Genomic DNA, 22,056 nt, shown 5'->3' with positions numbered 1-22,056 from the left:
TAATACAAGCTCTATGGCGACGGACGATATAATGCTGAACATAGTCGAATCGCAACGGAACTGACCGAAGTTCATGGACTCTCCCCTTACCGCAAAAATCAGCTACCCCTCTCAAAAGGCTCCGTCTACGTTAGTCTATGATCCACGGGAATTGTTCACCTGGTATCCTTATCATGATTGGAACAGCAAGGTATCAATCATGTAATTTTTCCCCTAGGGCGGAAACGTGAAAAGTGAAAAGTTTCAAGTTACTGTCTCTTTCTATTTGACACCAATAAAGATAGTTACATAAAATTTTTCACTTTTCACGTTTTTGCCCTAAGAAAAAAGTTACATGATTGCTGCCCAGAGCTCCCACCACCGTCAAGTTAGCAGACGAATTGAACGTTTTTGAATAATTCTTTTCTATATATACATATAATTTGGGAATCATTTGGGGAAGTTGAGGAAAAACATTTAAACATTTCGATAATAAGTTTTTTTGTTATTAACAAATTTTATTAAGCGTCAAGTTAGCAGACATTACCCAGATAGCACAGAATATTATTATAAATATTTATAAATATTTTACAAATTTATTTTCAAAAAGTATTCTTTAAAAATTATATAATTATTTTTCATAAACATTTAAAAATGATACAAAAATTATTACCAATAATATATAGAATACATTTTTAAAATGTATTATTTATTTATTCATTTCCATATACAGGTTATTTCATAAATGTTTGGCGTAACTTTAAAAAATATAAGTCCCTAAATAAAACACCTGATTTTTCAAAAACAGATTGTTTAAAAAATGATAGGCAAAAATATACGTTTTTTGGACTAAAGTTTGTATTCCACCAAACTCCTCCGGCTAAAGTTATAGGCTTTAATATACGTATGAATGACTGAAGTCTGTTTACCCGCGAACTACACCGTCAATTGAGGGCCGATCCTCTTGCAATTTGTCTCAAAATTTAGCATTTGTACCGGGGATGGCTACTATGGGTTCGAATGTTTCAAATACAAGGTGTTTCAAAAATGATAGGCAAAAATATATATGTATAAATGACTCAAGTTTGTATTTCCATGAACTTCTCCGTCATTTGTGGTCCGATTATAATGCAAAAGATCTTATTTTATTCCAAATTTTACGAGAATTAATGCTATGAGTTTGGTTTTTCGAAATACAAGATTTTTCAAAAACTATATATTGATTAATAACGGATAAACGTTTATCTGCATAACCGTGAACAACATCGTCATTTGTAGCCCGAATGTCTTGCAAATGGTCACATTTTATTCCAAACTTAACGAGTAAGGCTGCCATGGGATTGGATTTTCCCTATACAAGGTGTTTTATTTAAAGACTTACATTTTTTAAAGTTACGCCAAACATTTATGAAACAACCTGTATATTGAAATAAATAAATAAATAATCAATGTAAAAGGTGTTATTTGCAAATACAGGGTTTTACAAAAATTTATGTATATAAGTTCAGTTGTCTGTATGCTGTGGACGGGATTCATAGACCGATCTTAAGCTCAAGCATTGTCTTAAGTCTAGCTTCGAGCCGACTTGAGACTTACTTAACCAATGAAACAACAGCATTGACGTCTCAAGATCGTGCTTAAGCTGGAACTTGAATAAGATTCGACTATGAATTCCGGCCTAAATGTCCGCGATAATTTTCATTATTTGATGTCCGATCCTCATGCAATTGGTCTCATTTTGTTTTAATTTTCGGATTAAAATTAGGGGTTTGTGTTTTACATAAACAGGATTTTTCCAAAATTTTCTTTATAAAGATTAGTAACGGATATGCGTTTATCTGTATGACCGCGAACTACAACGTCATTTGTGGCCTGAACCACTTGCAAATGATCTCATTTAATTCCAAATTTTTTGAGGATGATAGCTATGGGTTTGGATTTCCCATATACAAGAGAGTGTTTCATAAATGAATGGCGTAACTTTAAGAAATGTAGATCTTTAAGTGAAACAACCGGTATATGGATAAATTGATTCAAATTTTTATTATAGAGAAAGTTTTATAACATGATCTTTATTATGAAAAGTTTTGTAAAAACATGTATTAGATAAGATTACGCTTGAGTACGGAACCCGTTGTAAACGGCACCACAAATGACTGTGTATTATACGATATGCAAATGGTCTCATTTTATTCGGAAATAATCGAAGATGTTTGCCATGGGCTTGGATTTACCATATACAGAGTGTTTCATAAATGATTGGCGTAACTTTAAGAAATGTAGGTCCTTAAACGAAACAACCTATATATGGATTCATTGAATCGGATTTTCATTATAAAGAGGGTTACATAACATGATCATCATTATAAAAAGTATGGTAAAAACATGTATAAGACAAGATCATGCTTGAATACGGTATGATGTACTGATGTAAATGGCACCACTAATGATTTTGTATTATACAATAAGTACGCATGTTTGTTAGTTTATATTTCTACGAACTACTCACACGGGCGTGTATTTTTGATCAAAAAATGTAAAATTTGAATACCAAAAGCAAATGGATGGGCATAGAAATGATTAAGCTTACATTTCAATGTTATACAAGTACCGCGGACAAACAGACGCGGTACTTACCCAGGTAGCAAGGTGACGTCAATAATTCGTCATTTAAGGTCACGGACGTCATGTTACCAAATTAAGACGTAATAGTAACGTCATTTTTTGACCTATTAATTACATCAGTTATTTATCCATCCTACAACGTATTTCCGACGTCATATTCTTGATTAATTAATAACGTCAGTTAATTGATCATTTTACGACGTATTAATAAGATTTTATTAGTGACTAATTACTGACGTTAACTATAATTCTTTGTAATAATTGACGACTTGACCTCAAATAACGAATTATTGAGGTCTAGTGGACGACACCTTGCTATAGCTATTAATCATTATTTAAAGATTGGTTAATAAACAACATTATTAAAATTAATATATTTTATATAATTAATACTATCAATATTTTAGTATCATCCCAAACAGCACATAATATTTATGATAAATGTTTATTAATATTTATTAATATTTATTTTTTCAAAATATTATATAAATATTTACACATATTTTATATATACGAAGAAAAAAATCTTTATTCAACATATTAAAATATAGACTAAATATTTTATATAATATTTATGGTAAATAAAAGATAAAGATTTGTATAAGTAATATTTTGTAAATATTTATAAATATTTCATAAATATTTTTATAATATTTATGATAAATCTTTATGATTTGTCAAATCTAAGACCACAAAAATATTTACAAAATATTTGGATAAATATTTATAAAATATTTAAATAACTATTATAAGTATTTTATAAATATTGCGTTCTATCTGAGGTATAATTTAGCTTTATCAAAAGAACAAAGCAAAAATATATTTTTATAAGTTATTCCACATGTTATTTCGCATATGTAAAAATTAGGAAAAAAACTGTAAATTTATATTTATTTATAAAAATATTAGTTAACTACAAGTTTCATGTTTCTCGCATCTATTGAACTGATCTATAACAAATATGTATTCATGAGCATCAAGTGTTCATGAATCATCACAAAGTGCTAGGTAGCGTACGATCTTCGAAGTCAAGCAACATCGACGGCGGTTCAGAGTTGGATGGGTGACCGCGGAAGTTTGGCAATTCCAAATGTGACTATGGTGTGGTGGGTCACGATACTTTTTGAGAAACAACGTAAATTTTTTTTTTACATTATAATTATGTTATTTCGATATTTTCATAATGCAAGTACTGCATATATAGGACATGTATCCGAAATATTTTATAAAACGTCAAAATAACAGCTTTTACTACCTGGGATAGTCATAAAAATGACGTTAAATTGTCGTCTTTATTAAATGTAATCTAAAAACCTATGTTTTGTCATAAAAATAACAATAAAATACCATCAAATGTACGATACTAGCTTCTTAAAAATGACGTCAATGATGTGAAAATAATGACGTATTTTTGACGTCAATATATGACGTCGTTAAGATGAGACAAATGTACGTCAGTTTTACGACATTTAGACGTCATTTTATCTCGACATTATGACGTCTGGTTCGTCATAAAATGACCAAAAAATGCCGTCAATTAGACGACACCTTGCTACCTGGGTATATATGTGTGTGTGCATGAAGTAAGAGCTTTTTCACCCGCGCGAAGCGGCGAAAAAGCTCTTACTTCATGCACATGAAAAAGTTAGTATGTATATAAGAGTCCAGTATTAATTCTTAAAAAAAGATCTATTAAATTAAAAAAAAATAAATCCTTTTTATTTTGAACAAAAGTAGTTTTATTGTTGATAGCGTTAATTTAATATTATACATGTAGAAATGTGTAAAAAAATTGTTACTATAAATTAAAAAACTTTTTAATTGATATATTACAAGTATTGCTGCGTAAATTCCAAATCATATCGGTTAAACATCTGACAATACATAATGATTTCCGTTATTTTTGGTTTACCATTTCTTCAAAGTTGAATTAATGCATGCTTGGTTGTTATAATTTTCAGTTTTGCTTGTTGCATTCAACAAATAAATTTTGGATTGCTCTAAAGCGTATGCATAATAAGCCTCGACAAGGCACACTTCTTCATACAAGTCTTCCATTGACATTTCGATGATACTCGCACATTCATGTAGTAACCATCGAAAATTCCTCGGCAACATTCTTTTGAGTAATTTAAAATTCTTGGGCTTCACACGACTAAAATTGCAGTGATACATCCAATAATCTTTAAAAGATCTAAATAATGTAAGAACGTTATTTGATTTTTTATCTGAAGTAAAAAAAGATTCGTTGATGATTGATTTGAACATTTTACAAGATTTATCGGAGTGATCATCCACATCACTTTTAATTTGAATAAAATCAAAAACAGATGCTTTAGTGCTTAAATTTAAAATATCAGGTATCTTCGATATTATATTTTCAATTTTGGAAGTGTCTGCTGTTGAAATAACTTGAGTTTCCTCCGCACAAACATCTTTCTTTGGATTATTCTTTCTTTCCACATTAAGATAAGTATTATTTTGTTTAACAAATTTACCATGCATATTTCGAACAAGTTTACGTTTCCGTTTCTTCAAGCTTGAATCTTTAAACATAGCTCTTTTTTCTATACTTGAAAGATTTATATTGTACATTTTATAAAACTTGTATGATTCCGTTTGTTTAAAAATAATATCTTTTAAGCATACATCATCATCTGTACTTTCATCGTTATCTGGACATTTACTCGAGATAAATAATTTACCATCTGAAAAAATCTCATTAAATATAAATTCATGGACTAATGCAGATTCATTGATTAACGGAAGTGTTTTTGTCATTGTATTTCGAGCATTGTCGTAGTACTGCCTTTTTTTAATATCAATTTTAAATCGACAGGGTATTTTTTTATGTAAATAATTAATAAGATCTTTTTTCGTAACACTTTTCGTATTCTCTGCCACAAAATCTTCTACTGCAATATCCTCTTTTAAATCTTTTATGCTGGAGATTTTTGTTTGCTCAAAAAGTGGTACAGTTTTTTCAATAAAGTGCAAATTTGAATCAACAGAATTTAATTGAATATCGTGTTGCGAAATCAATAATTTGTAAATACTAAAATAAAAAAGAGATAACTAATTATACTCATTTATAATATTTTATAGAAATAATAAATTATAAATAATACTCTGTATTACTTACGATTCTGATTTTGTTAAGTATTCACTTTTTGTAATCGAAAAGTCATTTCGAAGTATACTCGGAAGATCGTATAGTGGATGTTCCAATAATTGTTGAAGATATGAGTGATTTGGCGTTAATGTCGGAAGAAATTCATTTACCTCATTCAATGGTGAATCAATATAACTTACATTGGTAATGCACTGTTTCATTGCATGAATAAGTTCATGTGGTATCAAATGTTTATGCGTAATTGTCTCAGGTTCTTCTTTGTCTATCTTAGAACCAATAGATTTTAAAAATTTAATATATAAACCACTGACATCTGGTAAATTTGCATCAAATTTTAATTTTGTAGGACAGTGCTTGTTAATTAAGACGATTCTTCTACATTCGACATATTTCTGCCATTCCCGAAAACTAAATAGTTTTGTTTCACAGATATCTTCGTCACTAATTGCACTGAAAAAAAAAAACATTAGGAAAACATTACATCAGTAAGAAAAAAATTTATAAAATAGATATAATGATATAATAGTGTATCAAAAATTAATATACTGCAATACAAAAGGATATATTTACAAAAGGATAACTGCAATTGCATGAAAAATGTTTCTGACAATCTACATATTTTTCCACATTTTTTTCACCTAAATCTGCACCAAAAGTCATGCAGTTATTCATAATAATAGCATATGGCATTTTGTGTGATGTAAAATATACATTCCATTCCCCAGATTTTTTAAATATAATACCCCCAAAAGGATGATTATATTTAGTTGACATATAATTGAGATTTTTTTTTAAAGTTTTTCTTAAGGAGTATCCTCGTTCAATATCGTTCGCAATAATTCTTGATAAACCAAGCTTCATAATAGACTCTCCATGACCTGTTAAAGAACATCCTACATTTCGATTAGCATATGTACTGCAACCTAACACAGAAGAATCGCCTACGCTGCCTACTAATTTTTTGTTCAAACCACCACTTGTAACACCTGCAGCAATAGCATATCCATCATAAGCTATGCATCCGACGGTGCTTCTGTTATCTATATAGAAAAGTCATGTATTGGCAATATTTTCTTTAAAAGATTAAAAAATATAGAAGAAATTAGAAGAAATATAAAAATAATTTTCTAAAATATTGTATCTCTATAGTTTACTTGCTAATTCTTCTAATAAATGATGATTTTCAATATCCAAATTAATAATGGAACTGTCCGTTACTTTTAATTTATCGTAAGCTAAATATGACATAGGTGCCATCATATTTTCTTTCGACACCCAATTTAATTTTGTATATTCAGTTATTTTTTTTGCACCTTTCCCTACTATGATAGAATTAGGAAAATTATTTAAAACGTATCTGGCTAAAGATATTGGATGCTCTACACCTGATACAGCGGCTACAGATCCACATTCAGATTTAAAACCATCTACTATGCTTGCATCCATTTGTACATCTCCTATTTTATGTAACATGATATACTATATATAATTCTTCTTCTTATATATATATATATATATATATGTGTGTGTGTGTGTGTGTACTTTAAAAAATATATATATATATGTATATATATCTTTTTTAAGTAATATTTTTATATTTTTATATTATATTATACCTATGTTATTTACAACTGATCCATAACCACAATTAAAGAATTCATCGCATTCTAACCACCATAATGTAATTTCTACAGCTTGTACAGAACTTGCGCCGCTTAACAAACTTTGATATCCAGCCAATGCTGCATTTTTACAACTCATTGTTTTTTCAATAATTAGTGCATCATGGAAATTTTCAACATCACCATGTACAAATACACATGGACCATTAAAGTTTTCACACCGACACTGCATAATATTTAAATAATTATATCTAATATCAAATTAGATGAATTTTTGTATAAAATCTATAAATTACATGTATATTAATTTAATACGAATAATTTGAGATTATTTGACAGATAAATATAATTATGTATTTATGTGTATAAGCTAGTTTACATTGGGCACTTAAGCTAAAATTTCATGTGAGCAATAAAAAGTTAGCGTTCAATTATAAAGTGCGGGTCCAATGAGATCCATCCATAACCATTAAACCAACTTCATAATTACGGTTATGAAAAGAGATCAGATTGAAGTTAATTCTTGCTTGCATTTTTTATATTTAAAAGGCAATAGCACCGAGAAAGCATGTTAAAAGCCCTCGGCGAGTTTCAAAGTAATATTTGGCCTGTCATTTCGTGATTGAAAAAAATTCTTCCTCAAAAGTTAAGGCCCCTAATTGTATTTTCTAAGTTATCGTGAAAAATGTCATTTTCAGTTTTTATTTTTTCTACTGTAATTATTTAAGATTATCCAAAATCGATTTTTTTCTGAATACTTATTAATAAAAAACACAAAAAATATTTTTTTTCATTAATCTTAAACAAACCTCGATTAAAACAAAATAAAATTCAGAAATAGCTTTTCTAACGTATTCCTCTCGGTTCAGTCACCAAGAATTAAAATCTGCTAAGAACAAATTCGTCAAAAACGAGCGTTTTATTTGCACGATTTTCTCTTACAAATTGCACAGTTTGAATAATAGTAAATGTATTATCGATAACATTTCACATGTTTATAGTTTCCTAAAAACTTTTTTTTTAATTTTTCTCTTTTATATTTATTGCGTAGTGCAACTTTGAACATAAAGTTGCCGTGTGCGTAAATTGGAACACTCCGTGAGATCAGAAGTTTAGTAACGATTCTTTTACCATGATGACCATCATAGACTAACATAGAGTACGCAGACGGAGCCTTTTGAGAGGAGTAGCTGATTTTTGCGGTAAAGGGCACGGTCTTATTCAAGACCGTGGTAAGGGGAGAGTCCATGAACTTCGGTCAGTTCCGTCACGATTCGACTATGTTCGGCATTATATCGTCCGTCGCTCACTCGCTCGCCCGCTCTCTCCCCCCCCTCCCCCCCCCCCCTCTCTCTCTCTCTCTCTCTCTCTCTCTATATATATATATATATATATATATATATATATATATATATATATATATACAGGGAGTCCCAGAGCATACTGGTCACTGTTTATAAAAAGGTAGATGGGATCGAGATGAACATAAAAGTTCAATATTGTTGTGGGTTTGGTCTGCTAATAATCGAGATATAAATTTTTTTAATTATGCGAATGAGAGCGCGCCTTGCGCGCCGAAGGAAGGGCTCGAGCCGCTCGAGCCATAGCACGGCCTACTGTTTCAAGCATTGGCTGCCGGCGGCGGCGGGGGAAAGAAGGAGAAGCGTGGCGTCGTCGCCGTTCCCACGTCTCGCCGCACCGCACCTAAGCTCGCGTCGATGGCTGCTACGCACACTCGCGATTACATGACGAGATTATAAATTATTAATAAAAATAGGACAGATTTAAATCGTGATAAACTTTTGTAAATAAGAAAGTCGAAAGAGAGAAAGCGATGGAAACGTATGGAACCTGCAAATAATATAATATTTGCCGCATCAAATTCTCTCATCGTTGTTTATGGAATATTAAATTAACGAAGATTTATCACGATTGATTCTTTATACATTCTCCTTTCGTAACCATCTTATTAGAAAATTACGAAATGCACGAAATACTATCCTTAATATGCACTCTTTGTAAAATAACACGATAGAAAAATATTCACGTTTGATCTAACGACTTCAGGATAAATTATTCGATGCAACTTCTACGGTAATTATAGGTAATTAGAGATCAATGTCATGTCAAGTATCGTTAGTATGGTTAACTAGAAATGATTTTCTCTTGTATATGATAGAGAATTTCGAATTTCTTCTATCGTTAATACATTATAAGTCACTGAAAATCTGTCGTAATTAATAATGCAATTAAAGGTAGAAGAAACTGTAAGTTTTCTATGGTTATAAAAGAAAATCCTTTGTTGTGTTAACAATACATGATATTGAACATTAATTTTTAAGCATAATTATCGTAGCATCGCGCCTAAGCTATCGTGAAATCGTTACATCAAGAGGGAATATTTTTCTGTGTTATAACAAAGAATGTAACATACTATGATATTTCGCGCATTTTAGTATGACACCTCTCTCTCCCTCTCTCTCTCTCTCTCTCTCTCTCTTTTCCTCTCAAGCACTACGTAGTACACAAATACAATAAATATTACCACGTTTAACAACATCTTTAGTTTGTATTATTCTACTTTCATTATGTGTAATTTGAATAAAGTTTTAACAATTATCATTTCTTTATATTTTTAGTGTTACACACGATCGAAAAAAAAAAATTATCAAAAATTATCACTAAAACTGCGATAAATAATCAGCACAATACTTTTTTTCTGAGTGTCGTATCGTGTTTAATGTTAAAAATGTTAAAAAATAGTAATCTTGTTAAAAAAATTTTATGACATTTAATGAAACTCTAATAATATTGATTGGAACTGTTGTTGAAAATGACGTTTATCGTGTTTCTGTAAATACTTTAGAGGGAAAGATATTCCTGCTAAATTACAAAGTATAAAAGTACAAAGTTCAATTTTATATACAAATCAAGAGTAAATAAAAAATTAAATAATGAATAAAAGAATTCAGAGTTTCTTCTACCTTTAATTGCATTATGAATTACGACAGATTTTCAGTGACTCATAATGTATTAACGATAGAAGAAACTCGAAGTTCTCTATCATATACAAGAGAAAATTCTTTGTAGTTAACCATACTAACGATACTTGACATAACATTGATCTCTAATTACCTATAATTACCGTAGAAGTCGCATCGAATAATTTATCCTGAAGTCGTTAGATCAAACGTGAATATTTTTCTATCGTGTTATTTTACAAAGAGTGCATATTAGGGATAGTATTTCGTGCATTTCGTAATTTTCTAATAAGATGGTTACGAAAGGAGAATGTATAAAGAATCAATCGTGATAAATCTTCGTTAATTTAATGTTCCATAAAAAACGATGAGAGAATTTGCGGCAAATATTATATTATTTGCAGGTTCCATACGTTTCCATCGATTTCTCTCTTTCAACTTTCTTATTTACAGAAATTTATTACGATTTGAATTTGTCCTATTTTTATTAATAATTCATAATCTCGTCATATAATCGTGAGTGTGCGTAGCAGCCATCGACGCGAGCTTAGGCGCGGTGCGGCGAGACGTGGGAACGGCGACGACGCCACGCTTCTCCTTCTTTCCCCCGCCGCCGCCGGCAGCCAATGCTTGAAACAGTAGGCCGTGCTATGGCTCGAGCGGCTCGAGCCCTTCTTTCGGCGCGCAAGGCGCGCTCTCATTCGCATAATTAAAAAAATTTATATCTCGATTATTAGCAGACCAAACCTACAACAATATTGAACTTTTATGTTCATCTCAATCCCATCTACCTTTTTATGAACAGTGACCAGTATGCTCTGGGACTCCCTGTATATATATACAGGGTGTTTGGTAAAGATTTATGCAATTTTTATAAGCAGGTAGAGCGCATTAAGCTGAACATAAAATCCTCATCGTTTTTCCATTTTCACAATAGTTAACGAGTTATAGACTTGTAAAATTTTCTGTATTAGCCCGGCCTACCGGCAAATGCAAGCACGCCGAGCGCCCGACCGCGGCGGCCGCCCCTCCCTAGCGCTTGAACCTTGAGATTGCTCGGCGCGCGGAGGGAGTTGTTACAACAAGCGGCAATGGCTACGCACAATGTGTACGTGTACATACATATGTACAAAAAAATATCAGTTCTAATGCTTAAAGAAGCAATTACTAAATTTATTTTTTTTTAATAAATAATGATTATTTTTAATAAAAAATTTTTTTTGGTGATAGTCTTAAATGTCGTAAATTGTCATAAATTTTAAAAGAAGCTATTATCATGTGCTCAAAAACAAATTTATCCTTCTTTAAACAACATTAGAAAATTTTATCGATTAAAATGGAAATAACAACCAAATAAAATGTTTCAACTTTATATTCTTAATTTGTTTCAACTTTATATTCTTAATTAAAAATTAAATAACGAGGATATTTATATTTTTAATAAAATTAATCCTTGTGATAGACTTATAATACACGGAAAAAACTGTGTGGTAAAAATTACTTGGTAAGTAGTAAACGCGTGCTAAGGAGGAATTATGAAAATTTTTATTATGTTCTTCATCAAATTACGATAATATTTACACTACTTATATGATATAATTCTCTAAAATTTCTTCTTACAGTTCGTGGTTACTATCATAAATAATAAATCATACATAATTTTACTATAAAATTTTCTCCGTGTAGATTTACGAATATATGAATTTATTAAATGTTTGAAAACTTATAAACAATATTTATTTAATTCAAGAAAATTTAGTATGTAATGTGTGTGTATTTGGTGTGCGTGTGCGTGTGTTTGTGTGTGTGCGTGTGTGTGTGTGTGGTGTATGTACATACATACGCGAGAAAAGAATAATCACTTTGTGACAGGAAAATGAATAATCATTCCTTAGTTCGCGATTTTATATCACTATTATTATTCATGCTGATTACTATACAATACACGCACACGTAGAAAAATATGATTCTAGTTTTAAGAAAATCAATTATTCATTTTTAATTTTATTCTTTTTTAATAATTATCTTATTTTTAATGGTTGAAAAGAATATTATATTAATAATAAACACCTCACTTTACACAAAACAAATAATGTTTAACATTTTCGTGTATGTATCTCACACACACACACACACACACACACACACACACACACACACACACACACACACACACACACACACACACACAGAAACACACACCAAATACACACACATTACATACTAAAATTTTTTTGAATGAAATAAATATTGTTTATAAGTTTTCAAACATTTAATAAATTCATATATTCGTAAATCTACACGGAGAAAATTTTATAGTAAAATTATGTATGATTTATTATTTATGATAGTAACCACGAACTGTAAGAAGAAATTTTAGAGAATTATATCATATAAGTAGTGTAAATATTATCGTAATTTGATGAAGAACATAATAAAAATTTTCATAATTCCTCCTTAGCACGCGTTTACTACTTACCAAGTAATTTTTACCACACAGTTTTTTCCGTGTATTATAAGTCTATCACAAGGATTAATTTTATTAAAAATATAAATATCCTCGTTATTTAATTTTTAATTAAGAATATAAAGTTGAAACAAATTAAGAATATAAAGTTGAAACATTTTATTTGGTTGTTATTTCCATTTTAATCGATAAAATTTTCTAATGTTGTTTAAAGAAGGATAAATTTGTTTTTGAGCACATGATAATAGCTTCTTTTAAAATTTATGACAATTTACGACATTTAAGACTATCACCAAAAAAAATTTTTTATTAAAAATAATCATTATTTATTAAAAAAAAATAAATTTAGTAATTGCTTCTTTAAGCATTAGAACTGATATTTTTTTGTACACATGTATGTACACGTACACATTGTGCGTAGCCATTGCCGCTTGTTGTAACAACTCCCTCCGCGCGCCTAGCAATCTCAAGGTTCAAGCGCTAGGGAGGGGCGGCCGCCGCGGTCGGGCGCTCGGCGTGCTTGCATTTGCCGGTAGGCCGGGCTAATACAGAAAATTTTACAAGTCTATAACTCGTTAACTATTGTGAAAATGGAAAAACGATGAGGATTTTATGTTCAGCTTAATGCGCTCTACCTGCTTATAAAAATTGCATAAATCTTTACCAAACACCCTGTATATATAAAATATACATAATGATTAATGAAAATGTACATTATATGTACATTTTTATTAATCTTTTGTTAACTTATCAACAAATCAGCTCTTTTTTATTTGTGTATTTCATAAATTATTACAAATATTTATTATTTAATTTATGTTTTTATTAAGAATAATTTTATTGTACTTTAAAAAAGACAATAAAATTACATTAATACTAAAAAATTCAATAACAAATAATAAATAATATGATTAATGATATCGATGATTGATAACAATTAATCTACTTGATGACCGTGACACTTATGATAAGCGGTGGACGAGCGAGGGAAGGAGAGCATAGGAGCCTTTCGTCAAGCATCAATGTACTGACCGCTGAAACTAAACACACGCCTTGGAGAAAAAGAGACGAATGTCTCTCTTTTTCTAATATCCAAATATATATATAATGTATATAATGTATATGTATATATACATATATATATATCATATATATACATATATATGTATACACATTACAACTAATCCTCCTTTTCTAAAAAAGACATGTTATTTATTTATCGAATGTATCGAAGTCATCTCGAAAGTCTCGAAGAACTGTTGCCTTTAATCCGCGATGCTGATTGGTTCTTTCGCTGATCATTGAGCCGCATGCTTCGTAGTGTTTGACAGTTGTGTTTTCAAGTCAAAATTGGTTATATCAAAAGTGTGTAAGTAATAAGGTAAGTAATAAAGAGATATATTAAGTAATAATATAATATATATATAGTGAATAACAATAATATCTTTAAAATTTTATCTTTTAGAAATAAAGAAGAAAAGCAAATAGATTGGTAGGAGAATAAAAGAGTTTCGACTTTTGTAGAAAGAAGAAGCAGAAAAAGAAACAGAAGGAGAAACAGCGACTTTTATAAAAAGAAGGAGCGGAGAGAGAGAGAGAGAGAGAGAGAGAGAGAGAGAGAGAGAGAGAGAGAGAGAGAGAGAGAGAGTGTGTGTGTGTGTGTGTGTGTGTGTGTAAGAAAGATGAAAAAGAAGAGTGTTAGAGCATTAACAGTAAATATTATTGTATTGAGTATTTTATGTAATTAGTAGCTCGCAATTAGATGTTATTGGCTTTTTTCTCTGTGTGTGTGTGTGTATATTTGTGTGTGCGCGCGCGCGCGCGTGTGTGTGTGTGTGTGTGTGTGTGTAAAATTATGTAAATTTATAAATAATTACATAAAAGCGCTCTCTCTCTCTCTCTCTCTCTCTCTCTATATATATATATATATATATATATATATATATATATATATATATTTAATTATAACATGTTTTTAACTGTCTGCAAAGTTTTTCATGTGTTTATAAAATTTTCAACACCGTTGAATATATAATTTTATATTAAAATTTTCGATCCCGTCGAATGTATAATTTCATCATGTTTTTACTTTTGACTCTGTAAATTTTTTTATGTGTTTATTAAAAACTGTTTATTAAAAACAATGTTATATAAATTAAAAACGTTAAAAACAACGTTAAATAAATTACATTTAATTTGTTACAATTAATATTAAACACATTAAATTTTGATAGTTGTCAAATTTCTATAGATGGTTATCTATCTATATAATCATCGTTGCAATTTATTTTTTAAAAGTAAAAAACAAAAAGTCAAATAACGCGCGCGAAGCGCGCGTCTGTGGTGTCTAGTACAATAAATTTTATCTATATAATGTTAATCATAAAAATTTTTAATAAAACTTTAAAGTTTATAGTTTTTGTTTATAAAAACAAAAATTTACTTAAAGTAATTTTAATGAATTTTGTGGTGCAGGGCACTATTTCTTATACAGAGCTGCTTCTGAGACAAAGCGTACGGGCGAGATCGGCGGCTCGGCCGTCAAGGCCGCGCGCGGTAGTGGGGGCATAGGAGGCGGCGCGTTCGGGAATCGGCTCGAAAAGGGCAACTAAGCTCAAGCACTGCTTTAAACTAATTAAAAACTTGTCTGGTAATTTAGACTTCACATCTATAAACAATAGGTGTGTTGATGCAATAATTAAAAATTAGTCTGGTATACTGGATCACATTTATATACTGGATTACATTTATAAATAATAAATGTGTTAAAGCATTAATTAAAAAAGAGGTCTGGTAAGTTAGATTTCACATCTATAAATATATAATAGTTCACATCTAGACTTCATATCTATAAATAGACGTGTTAAAAATTTCAATAAATTAAATATGTAGATTAGGGCTACTAGCGAAAGTCCACGTAAAAAAACCTAACGCGCTATTAGTGGCACCTCATGGGTGGCGTGGAAGCCATTTAATAATTAATATTTTTTTTCATTAATCTTTTGCTAACTCATCAATAAATCAGCTCTTCTTTATATGTGTATTTAATAAATTATTACAAATTTTTATTATTTAATTAATTTTTTTATTAAAATTAATTTTATTATAATTTAAAAAGACAATAACATTATACTAAAAAATTTAATAACAAATAATAATAAATAATATGATTAATAATATCGATGATTGATATTAATTAATCTGCTTGACGACCGCGACGCTTGAGATGAGCGGGGGATGAGTGGGGGGGGGGGAGGGGAGCATAGGTGCCTTTCGTCAAGCATCAACGTGCTGGCCGCTGAACGTACGCTTTCAGCCTTGGAAAAAAAGAGATAGATGTCTGTTCGGGATTCTGCATGTAGTGAGTTTGCGCCGTCACGTCAGATGGCAGCAGCTATTGATCATCGCTCGCGTAAATCGCCGAGCACTAGCATGCGCGCCTACCTGCGCATAACACTAGAAAGCTCTCTTCGGTACGTGCTCTCGATGGCAGCAGTTCGCTCTGTTTTCATGGTACTAGTGCTTACAGTTTAGTGATCGAATCATCTCGTGAAATCATAGACTTCTCATCAGACAAGTGCTCAACGAAGGACTCATTATCACCCTCATAAGAGAGACTCACCCACAATCTCTGGTACAGCATCAATCGAGAGACTCAAGCTCGTCACGCCACGCGCACGCCAGCGCCGCGTGACACCGGCTCACTGGGCATCATCATCCTCACCGGTAATAATTAATACAATTCTTATCGAGTTAGTGGACATTCTATCTCAACTCTAGACCATCTCCGTAGTGTGCTCAACAACCAGAAAACGCGTGTGATATATATATAAGTTGCGATCTGTAAATAAACGATACGATTCGGACATTTCGACGTCCACGTGATACTTAAGCATTGTGCACTTTATCAAAACCCTTTCCACGAACGTCCTCTCACCCTGCATTCCATCTTCAGGGGCATCCAGCGATCTCGTCGCAGAGTCGCGAACAATGTCTCTCTCTTTCTAATATCCGAGTAGCGGCAGACGCGGCGAGAACGGCCGAGCCGGCCCGAGACTCGAGGCATGAACGCGGCCGACTCGGTGCTCCGAGAGCATCTTAAAATCCCCCCTCTGCCTTTCCCAGAAAAATGGTAAATTAATTTATTGCGAAAAATAATATGCCTCAGTGGTCGAATTGACTAGAATGTCCGCACGGAATGATAGGAGATCCGAGTTCGAACCCCGGCTGAGGTATTATTTTTCGCAATAAATTAATTTACAGTTTTTTGGGGAAGGGGGAAGGGGGAATTTTAAGATGCTCTCGAGCATCAATATTTAGCTTAGTAGCTGCGTTTCAAGTCTGACGAAACCTTTCGAAACGCGCGGATTAAAATAAAGCCAAGAAATTTAATTTAATATAGACAAATTATAATCATCACCAAGATCTGATGTAAACCGTAGGCCATAATTTACTTCATTGACTTATTATTTATTTTAGCATATAGATTCCTAGCAAAAATCTTTTTACTGACTACACAGAAATATAAACCTTTTCCAGAATTAAACAATAAACAATAACAAAATTATACAATAGCGAAATACACAGGCAACAATTTTCTATAAAAAACAAAAAAAAAATTAGCAAATTATAATTGTTATCGACTTCTGCGGTCGACTCGTGACAACATTTGCTGCAAATAAGTTGAAACTTTATATGTATATATAAAATAAGCATCCAGTACCATCGGAATTACAAGAAATAATATTTCCGGAACAATGTTTTTAGAAATGTGTTAGAAGCTTTAGTGTAAGAGAGAGTATCGTACCAGAGAGTCCTAATAATAGTGCGATTTAATTTTCAAAAATCTTTTTATTGACTACACAGAATTAAAAATCCTTTTCCAGAATTAAAGTATAGACAATAACGCAATCCGCTTGCAATAATTTCATATAAAAAACAAAAAAAAATTAGAAAGCCTGAAAATTAGCCTGATAAGTTATCCTATGAGCCAGTGATGCGCTTCACTGCACATTCGATTACAGCACCGCCTACCGTGATATTCAGCAACTAAATTAGTGCTCTGTCTCACTCTTCACACCGCTTCCGCACGCACACATACAAGGAGATTTTGTTAAACACTTTTCTCTTATAATAAAGCACCTAGCTCGTTTCTGAACGCCTGAAAACACTGCCTTGTTTTTTCTTGTAATGCCAATTCCAATATCTACGTGTCTTATACGTACAAAGTCTAAAACATTTATACGCAGCAAATGTTTTCACGAGTCGACTGGAGGAGTCGATAACTAAACTGTAATTTTCTAACTTTTTTCGTTTTTCATATGAAATTGTAGCAATCGGAGTGCGTTATTGTCTATACTTTAATTCTGGAAAAGAATTTTTAATTCTGTGCAATCAATAAAAAGATAATTGTGTAAAACAATAATTACGCTTAATCGGTAAAACAGACCCTTCAGCATCGCCTTAACCTTTTTTGGTATCTTGATTCAGAATCTAATATCTTGACATTATTCCAATCAAACACGTGGTTGTTTTTTAGCATGTGTTCTGTTACCACGGAGTGTCTCGACGATTCCAACTTAAAATTATTCGCATGTTCTTTAATTTTGGTACTTAAAATGTCTCTTTGTCTGTCCTACATACGACGCGTTACAATTTTTACAGCATATTTTGTAGACAATATTATTCCTTAGATTTATGTTGGTTACATCCTTCTGCACCCTAATAAACATGTCTAATTTGTTGAGGCAACGAAAGCCATGAACAAATCTTTATTGACAAAAAATGAGGCTGTTTCAGATATGTGCCTGATATAAGGTAACACAAAATATTTTTTCTTTATGCGCTGACTTTCAGTTTTAGCTTGATTATTTTGAGAATCTGTGAGTTCCACTTGATTATTGAAATGTTTCTTAAGTCTGTTATTAATTTCATGAAAAACAAGATCTAATGGATAACCGTTGTCCAGCAATATATTGATGCAGAATTCTAGATTTTTTTGCTAAAAAGATGGATCTGACAACATAATTGCTCTATCTATTAGACTATAGATTGTTCCTATTTTGTGACAACGAGGGTGATGCGAGAAAAACGACAAATATCTTCCCGAAAACGTATCTTTGTGGAACCAATCAAGTATGATCTTGTTGTTCTTTACTCTCAACAAGAGGTCCAAAAAGCTGAGACAACGGTCTTTTTCACGTTCTAAAGTGAACTGAAGTCTCAAATGGAAGCTGTTAAACATATGTTGACAGTTTCGGTGGTTTTTGTCAGGGGTACAGATAATAGGATATCATCTACATATCTATAATAAATCGGAATTTCGAATTTCAACGCTTTTAGCGCTTTGTCCTCGAGATCTTGCAACACTAGATCAGCCATAATAGGTGACAGAGGTGAGCCCATCGGAGTTCCAAATGTCTGCTTATAAATTTTGTTGTTAAATGTGAAAAAGAATGAAATTAATGGCCTGTATAAAATTGTCTAACGGAATGGAGGTATCATTTTCAATAAATGTCCACCTATTTTTAATGCTCTGTATCGTAAGATCTAGAACTATATTTGTAAATAATGAAGTTGCATCCAACGATATTAAGATATGTGTTGACGGTATGTTTTTACCCGAGAGGGCGTCGTACAATCTGAAACTATCCATGGCGTGTCTATTGTAAATCGGTAGGCTTTCTTTAATAATTTTGTGTATGTAATTCGCAAGTGGGTATAGGGCAGTGTTCACCGAAGAAACAATTCTTAACAGTGCGTTCGGTTTGTGAACTTTAAGAAGGCCATAAGCTCTAAGTAAATTGGAGTCACTTGAATGAAGCGTCCAATAGGTTTCTCTCTGAACAAACCCTTTACGTAACCACTCCCTCAACATATTATTTAAATTTCTCTCCAATATGCAACTCGGATCTTTTTTAACCACCGTGTGTTTTCATCTTGCAGAATTTCTTCCATCCTTGTAATATATTCCTGTTTATCCAGAGCGACAGTGACGTTACCTTTGTCCGCTCTCGTGAAAATAACATTAGGATTCTCCTTGTAAAATTCAAAAGTTGTTTTACGTAGTTTCGAAAGCTCGTTATCAATGTTGTTAACCATATGATCTTTTGTTAAAAACATGTGTAGTTGTGGAATGACCGCATTTCTCATTCTAGTTATTGTTTCTAGGTCCATGTATTTGTTAAAATTTTCCATATCTTTTATGACCTCGTGGACGGTACTTTTTTTACTGAATCGAGGAGGAAGGCAAAAATTACTACCCAATTGTAATAGATTCGAGACTGTTTCAGAGATGTGTCTTCAAGATAGATTCATAAACCACTTCTTGTTTGTCTTTGATATGGGGATCCTCGTCTTGTCCTTGAAGTTATTCGAGTCTAAGAAAATCTCAATAAAGTCATTCTTCAATGATTTTATAGACTGATATCTAATTGGTTTGATTTTTTTGATATTATGTACTTCATTTCTCTGAACTAGCCATTCCAATTTTTTGTGGTGTAAGTTGTTCATTCTTAATTTATATCTATCAAAGGAATTAGTATAATGTGTCATAATGCTATTTAAAACATGAGGATAAATACATTTATCTAACAGGTAAGAAGCATTTAGCCGTTCACGCCTTAGTTGATCAACTAATCTGTGTAAATCAAAAATTTCTATCCAAAGTAATGTAGCACGAAAATTGTATAACGCTCTCTCAAGCCTCCCAATTAATCTATGATGTTTGAACCATAAATGTATGCCCTTAATTGTGTTTAAATGTTGCGGAAAAATATTGTTGGATTTACATTTCTTAAAAAATTGTAGCTGAGAGACTGTTTTAATCAATTTATAATTGATATCTATCCAACGCTTAACTACAAATGTTCGCGCAACGTCCCGTAATAAAAATTAATGAACAAAAAATTATATATATGATACTTAAAGTTTCTGTAACGCATTGTTAGACCAGCGTATGGAAAATCACAATACAAACAATTATAAAGGGCTCGTTAGTGCTAAGCAAAAATAATACAATAAATAGGTCAATATATCGAGCCAAGACAAAATTTCTCTAATACGTTATAATTTATTAAATAAACATTATATAATTATAAACGCGACTAATAACACTATGTTGAAAAATGTTCAAAACGTTTCGACTATATTCACAATCAGTCCTCTTCAGTCATAATAAATTATCAATATGTGTGAACTTAAACATAAATGAAATAATGGACACGAAAATATATAATAAATAAAATAATGGACACGAAAATATAATATTTATTTGAATATTTTATAAATATTTCCAAATATTTTATAAATATTTTTGTGGTTCTTACAATCATCTTACAATCTGTCTTAGATTTGACAGATCATAAAGATTTATCATAAATATTATTAAAATATTTATAAAATATTTATAAATATTTACAAAATATTATTTGTACAAATCTTTATTTTTTATTTACCATAAATATTGTATAAATATATATTTAGTTTATATTTTAATAATATGTTGAATAAAAATTTTTTTCTTCATGTACTATACATAAAATACTTATATAATACTTTTTAAAATAAATATTTAAAAATATTTATAAATATTTATAAACATTTATCATAAATATCGTGTGCTGTCTGGGATAATTTTAAATATAGATTGATGATGATTAATGTATATAGTCTTTGGAATCAATAGTTTTTTTATGTTTGTTTATATGTTTATATGTTGGATTATATTCATACAAATTAATACAAAATAAACGCATAAAATTCAAATTATTATATTTGCTAACCGAGAAGCAGGATCGAATTAATACGTCATAATAACGTCACGGAATGATGGCGAGAAATAGGATCAAAATATCACGTCATTAAGACGTCATTAAATAACGTCAATATGCCGTCATTTAAATGTCATGGTCGCATTTTGATCATAGGACGTCATTCGTACCAATATGACCAAAATTTGACGTCAAAATGACTTGTTTTTGCTACCTGTGGATATTATCTAACACATTATTATAAAACGGTTTAGATACATACCTATTAATCTTGTTTACAACATTACTAATTTCATTTTCTGTAATCCCATCTAAACTCAATAATGTTTTCAACACTACAATAATAAATGCCATGGCACGACCTTCGTAATTAGGAATAGAGGTTTTTTTGTCAAACGTCATTTTTGGCGGAGATAAACTCGTCAATCTTTCCGCGTTTAATAATATGTCTTCTACAAATATCATAATAAAGTGTACT

The 22,056-nt window shown here is 31.1% G+C and overlaps 2 protein-coding genes across 4 annotated transcripts in view; both read right to left on the bottom strand.

Moving 5' to 3' along the window:
- Positions 1-4,319: 4,319 nt before the first annotated feature.
- The window catches only part of LOC105832308 (TATA box-binding protein-associated factor RNA polymerase I subunit B), a gene marked incomplete at its 5' end in the record, with an annotated part of 50,416 nt that continues 32,679 nt past the window's right edge, over positions 4,320-22,056 (bottom strand). Inside the window, 3 exon segments of one of the 3 annotated variants that reach the window (XM_012673129.3) lie at positions 4,320-5,659; positions 5,747-6,187; positions 21,841-22,030. In XM_012673129.3, the coding sequence (XP_012528583.2) occupies positions 4,513-5,659; positions 5,747-6,187; positions 21,841-22,030 (1,778 nt within the window). 3 annotated transcript variants of the gene reach the window in all.
- Positions 6,642-8,698, bottom strand: LOC105832310 (isoaspartyl peptidase/L-asparaginase-like). The gene is made up of 2 exons (XM_036294265.1): positions 7,354-8,698; positions 6,642-7,194 (listed from the first exon to the last, which is right to left on the bottom strand). The coding sequence occupies exons 1-2, from the start codon at positions 7,589-7,591 to the stop codon at positions 6,881-6,883; spliced, it is 552 nt and encodes a 183-aa protein (XP_036150158.1). The 5' UTR covers positions 7,592-8,698; the 3' UTR covers positions 6,642-6,880.

Source organism: Monomorium pharaonis, chromosome 1, assembly GCF_013373865.1.
Source record: "Monomorium pharaonis isolate MP-MQ-018 chromosome 1, ASM1337386v2, whole genome shotgun sequence".
In the NCBI taxonomy this organism is placed as follows: domain Eukaryota; kingdom Metazoa; phylum Arthropoda; class Insecta; order Hymenoptera; family Formicidae; genus Monomorium; species Monomorium pharaonis.
Note: the sequence above shows the minus strand (reverse complement) of the source record. Positions and strands in the feature narration are given on the sequence as shown.

Bases quoted from the DNA above. Each gene is read 5' to 3' on its own strand.
- LOC105832310 (XM_036294265.1), bottom strand. From the start codon at position 7,591: ATGCAGTGTCGGTGTGAAAACTTTAATGGTCCATGTGTATTTGTACAT. The intron at 7,195-7,353 runs GTATAATATAAT...TACATAAAATAG, and splicing joins ATCAGTTGTAAATAACATAG to GAGATGTACAAATGGATGCA.